Source organism: Gekko japonicus, unplaced genomic scaffold (assembly GCF_001447785.1).
Source record: "Gekko japonicus isolate JY-2015 unplaced genomic scaffold, Gekko_japonicus_V1.1 scaffold4089, whole genome shotgun sequence".
Classification (NCBI taxonomy): Eukaryota; Metazoa; Chordata; class Lepidosauria; order Squamata; family Gekkonidae; genus Gekko; species Gekko japonicus.
In genome coordinates this window covers 26055-29768 of record NW_015169911.1, presented here as the reverse complement: position 1 = coordinate 29768, position 3714 = coordinate 26055, and the positions used below count along the sequence as shown (strand labels likewise).

The following is a 3714-nucleotide window of genomic DNA, read 5'->3' as shown; positions in this document are numbered from 1 at the left end:
CCCCCCCCCCCCCGGTATCTTCACCCAAATGGTGAAAGGGAGGAAATTCTCTCAACGCGCTTCCCTTCTCCGCCACCGACACACACGAAGCTGAAAGTCCGCCCCAAGGAACTGCTTCCTCCGGCCGGCTAGCATCCCGGAGAAGAACAGGTTTGCGAGCCCTGAATCCCGAAAAGAGCAGGAAGAGGCACGAAGGCCTCTAACCGGTCACGGCTGAGAAAGAAATCTGCGTCTCCCCCACAGCGAACCCCGGAGAGGAATTGCCAGCCCCTCACCTCCACCATGGTGCCAGTCTGCCGTCTCGGCTACCCCCGGCGCAGCCACACGCTCTCGATGGAGCCGCTACGACCCAACGCCACAACCAGGTCCGTTACCGACAAGAAGCCACTTCCGGCGCCTCTCCTCCGCCGCATCGGAAGTGACGTTTCCTTTGAAGGGCGCATGAGTGAGACAAGCTGGCTGGATAAAGGGGGTTGAAAGTAGGCTTCCGTTTTGGGTTGGTGCCTTGAGATTACCGAGGGAACTGGCTAATTGGGCCGCGGTTCTTAGCACACGACCCTGGGAGTTGCTCCCATTGAATTAAGCGGGGATTTTTGTTGTTATTGTTCAGTCGCACAGTCGAGTCCGACTTTTCGCGACCCTATGGACCACATCACGCCAGGCCCTCCTGTTTTCCGTCGTGGGAAAAGGGTAAAAGTCGGATCCACATGGATCCTCATGAATTCATATGATTTTTACATTGAAACGAAATAAAACCCCATCATATTGTAGGCCATTTGTTAGTCTATAGGGGGTACCACAAAAATCACGCATCCAGATTTGTGGCACCACAACAGCACAAAAACATGATTACAAAGCACAGATCCTCATGAATTGATTTGATTTTTACGATGAAATGAAATAAAACCAACATCATACTGTAGACCATGTCTTATAGGCAGCACTCCAAAAATCATGCCCCCATGAATTTGTGGCACCACAAAACTGGAAAAACATGGTTCCAAAGCACGGATCCTCGTGGATCCTCAGGGTTTTTCAACTGGGTCACCCGAAACACACCATCAAATCACATGACATGTCCACAGCCACAGCTTGCACTACAAAAATCATAGATCCACGGCTTTGTGGTGACACCAACATGATTCTGAAGCATGTTTGGGTTTTTTGTGTTGGGACACCCCAAACATACCATTAAATCCCATATCATGTCCACAGCCTGCATCACAGAAATCACAGTGCCACGGCTCTGGCAACACCATGCTGCAAAAACATGGTTCCGAAGCACGGATCCTCATGCATCCTTATGATTTTTGCATTGGGTCACCCCAACATCACCATCAAATAATATGCCTTGTCCATGGCCACAGGATGCACCACAGAAATCATATGTCCACAGCTTCATGGCAACACCATGGGGCCAAAAAAATGGTTCTGAAGCCATGTATGCATGACTTCTGCAGTGCAAGCTGTGCCCATGGACATGATATGTAATTTGATGCTGAGTTCATGGTGACCCAACGTAGAAACACCAAGGATCCATGAGGATCCATGCTTCAGAACCATGTTTTTCAAGCATGGTGTTGCAACAAAGCCATGATTTTTGTGCTACTAGTTGTTGCCATGGACATGTTATGTGATTTGATGTTGTGTTTGGGGTGACCCAATGCAAAAAATCTAAGGATCCATGAGGATCTGTGCTTCAGAACCATTTTGTGCTGCATGATGTTGCCACGGAGCTGTGGATCCATGACTTTTGTGGTGCAAGCTGTGCCCATGCACATGATATGTGATTTGATGGTGACTTCATGGTGACTCAATGCAAAAACCTTGAGGATCCATTAGGATCCATGCTGGGGAACCATGTTTTTGCAGCATGGTGTTGCCACGAAGCTGGGGACCCATGAATACTCTGGTGCAAGTAGTGGCCATGGACTTAGTACGGGATTTAATGGTATGTTTGGGGTGTCCAAACACAAAAACCGCAAGCATCCATGAGGATCCATGCTCCAGATCAGAACCATGTTTCTGCAGCATGGTGTTGCCACAATGCCATGGAGATGTGATTTCTGTGGTGAATTCTGTGGCCATGGACATGATATAGGATTTTGTGGTATGTTTGGGGTGTCCAAACACAAAAACCGCAAGCATCCATGAGGATCCATGCTCCAGATCAGAACCATGTTTCTGCAGCATGGTGTTGCCACAATGCCATGGAGATGTGATTTCTGTGGTGAATTCTGTGGCCATGGACATGATATAGGATTTTGTGGTATGTTTGGGGTGTCCCAATACAAAAAAACCAAACATCCATAAGGATCAGTGCTTCAGACTCATATTTGTGCCAAATGGTGTCACCACGAAGCCGTGGATCTGTGATTTTTGTGGTGCAAGCGGTGGCCGTGTTATGTGATTTGATGGTGTTTTTGGGGTGACCCAATTGAAAAACCCTGAGGATCCATGAGGATCTGTGCTTTGGAACCATGTTTTTGCAGTTCTGTGGTGCCACGAATTTGTGGGGGCATGATTTTTGTAGTGCTTCTTATAATCTAAGACATGGTCTGCAGTATGATGTTGGTTTTATTTCATTTTAGCGTAGAAATCATATGAATTCATGAGGATCCGTGCTTTGGAATCATGTTTTTGGGCTGTTGTGGTGCCACGAATCTGTGGATGCGTGATTTTTGTGGTGCCCCTTGTAGACTAACACATGGCCTACAATATGATGGTTGTTTTATTTCATTTGAATGTAAAAAACATATGCATTCATGAGGATCCATGTAGATCTGACTTTTACCTTTTTCCATTAGGGACCTTCCAGTCCTCAGGAATCCACAGGTTTCTTACTTACCCCTGAACCCTCCTCGAGAGGAACCACCTCATGATCTTTGTGCTCCTTGGCTATGCAGCAGAGCGTGCAGAGGGGGGCTCCGTCCTCCTGGCAGAAAAACCTCAGGGGCTCCTGGTGCTTCTCGCAGGCTTTCCCCCTCTCCCCCGTCTCCTTCTCCTCCTGGAGGGCGAATCTCTTGGCGATTTCCACGAAGTTGGCCAGCTGCCGGTTCGGCAGGAGTTTCCTCTTCTGAGCTCTGCCTCGGCACTGGGGGCAGAAACGCCTGGCCCCCGACGCCCCCCAGCTGCGGGTCAGGCAGGCCCGGCAGAAGTTGTGGCCGCACTCGGGGATCGTGACGGGGTCCCTGAAGAACTCCAGGCAGATGGAGCAAGAGGCCTCCTCGCAGAGCTCCTGCACGGGACCCTCAGCCGCCATGGCTGGCGCAGGGAAGGGAGAGCAGAGGTTAGTTTCGTTTTCTCACTTTTGAATCACATGACGTCGAATCGACGGCCTGGCAGCAGAGCTACGGAAAGCGCCTTGGGGTGGAAATGCCGCCATCAATTGCATCCCGATGCTTTGCTGGGCTCCGCGTCGCGACCCTGGTATTATGGTTGTCGAAGGCTTTCAGGGCCGGAGTTCATTAGTTGCTGTAGGTTTTCCGGGTTGTGTGGCCGTGGTCTTGGCACTGTAGAGCCTGACGTTTCGCCAGTAGCTGTGACTGGCACCCTCAGATGATCCATCTTTCTGTGTTTATACCTCTGAGGATGCCAGTCACAGCTACTGGCGAAACGGCAGGCTCTACAGTGCCAAGACCACGGCCACACAACCCGGAAAATCTACAGCAACTACTGACCCTGGTATTCCTTGGAGGTCTCCCATCCAAATAC

General features: G+C 50.0%; 2 protein-coding genes across 3 annotated transcripts in view; both read right to left on the bottom strand.

Moving 5' to 3' along the window:
- LOC107115750 (tripartite motif-containing protein 7-like) overlaps positions 1-3340 on the bottom strand; it is a 22223-nt gene extending 18883 nt beyond the window's left edge. For both annotated transcript variants that reach the window (XM_015417513.1, XM_015417514.1), the window contains exon 1: positions 2849-3340. In XM_015417513.1, coding sequence (XP_015272999.1) covers positions 2849-3262 — 414 coding nt within the window. In that variant the 5' untranslated portion in view covers positions 3263-3340. The remainder of the gene's footprint in view (positions 1-2848) is intronic.
- Positions 1-3714, bottom strand: part of LOC107115747 (zinc finger protein 208-like) — a gene marked incomplete at its 3' end in the record, with an annotated part of 52675 nt that overhangs the window by 23677 nt on the left and 25284 nt on the right. The gene's annotated exons all lie outside the window — the stretch shown is intronic.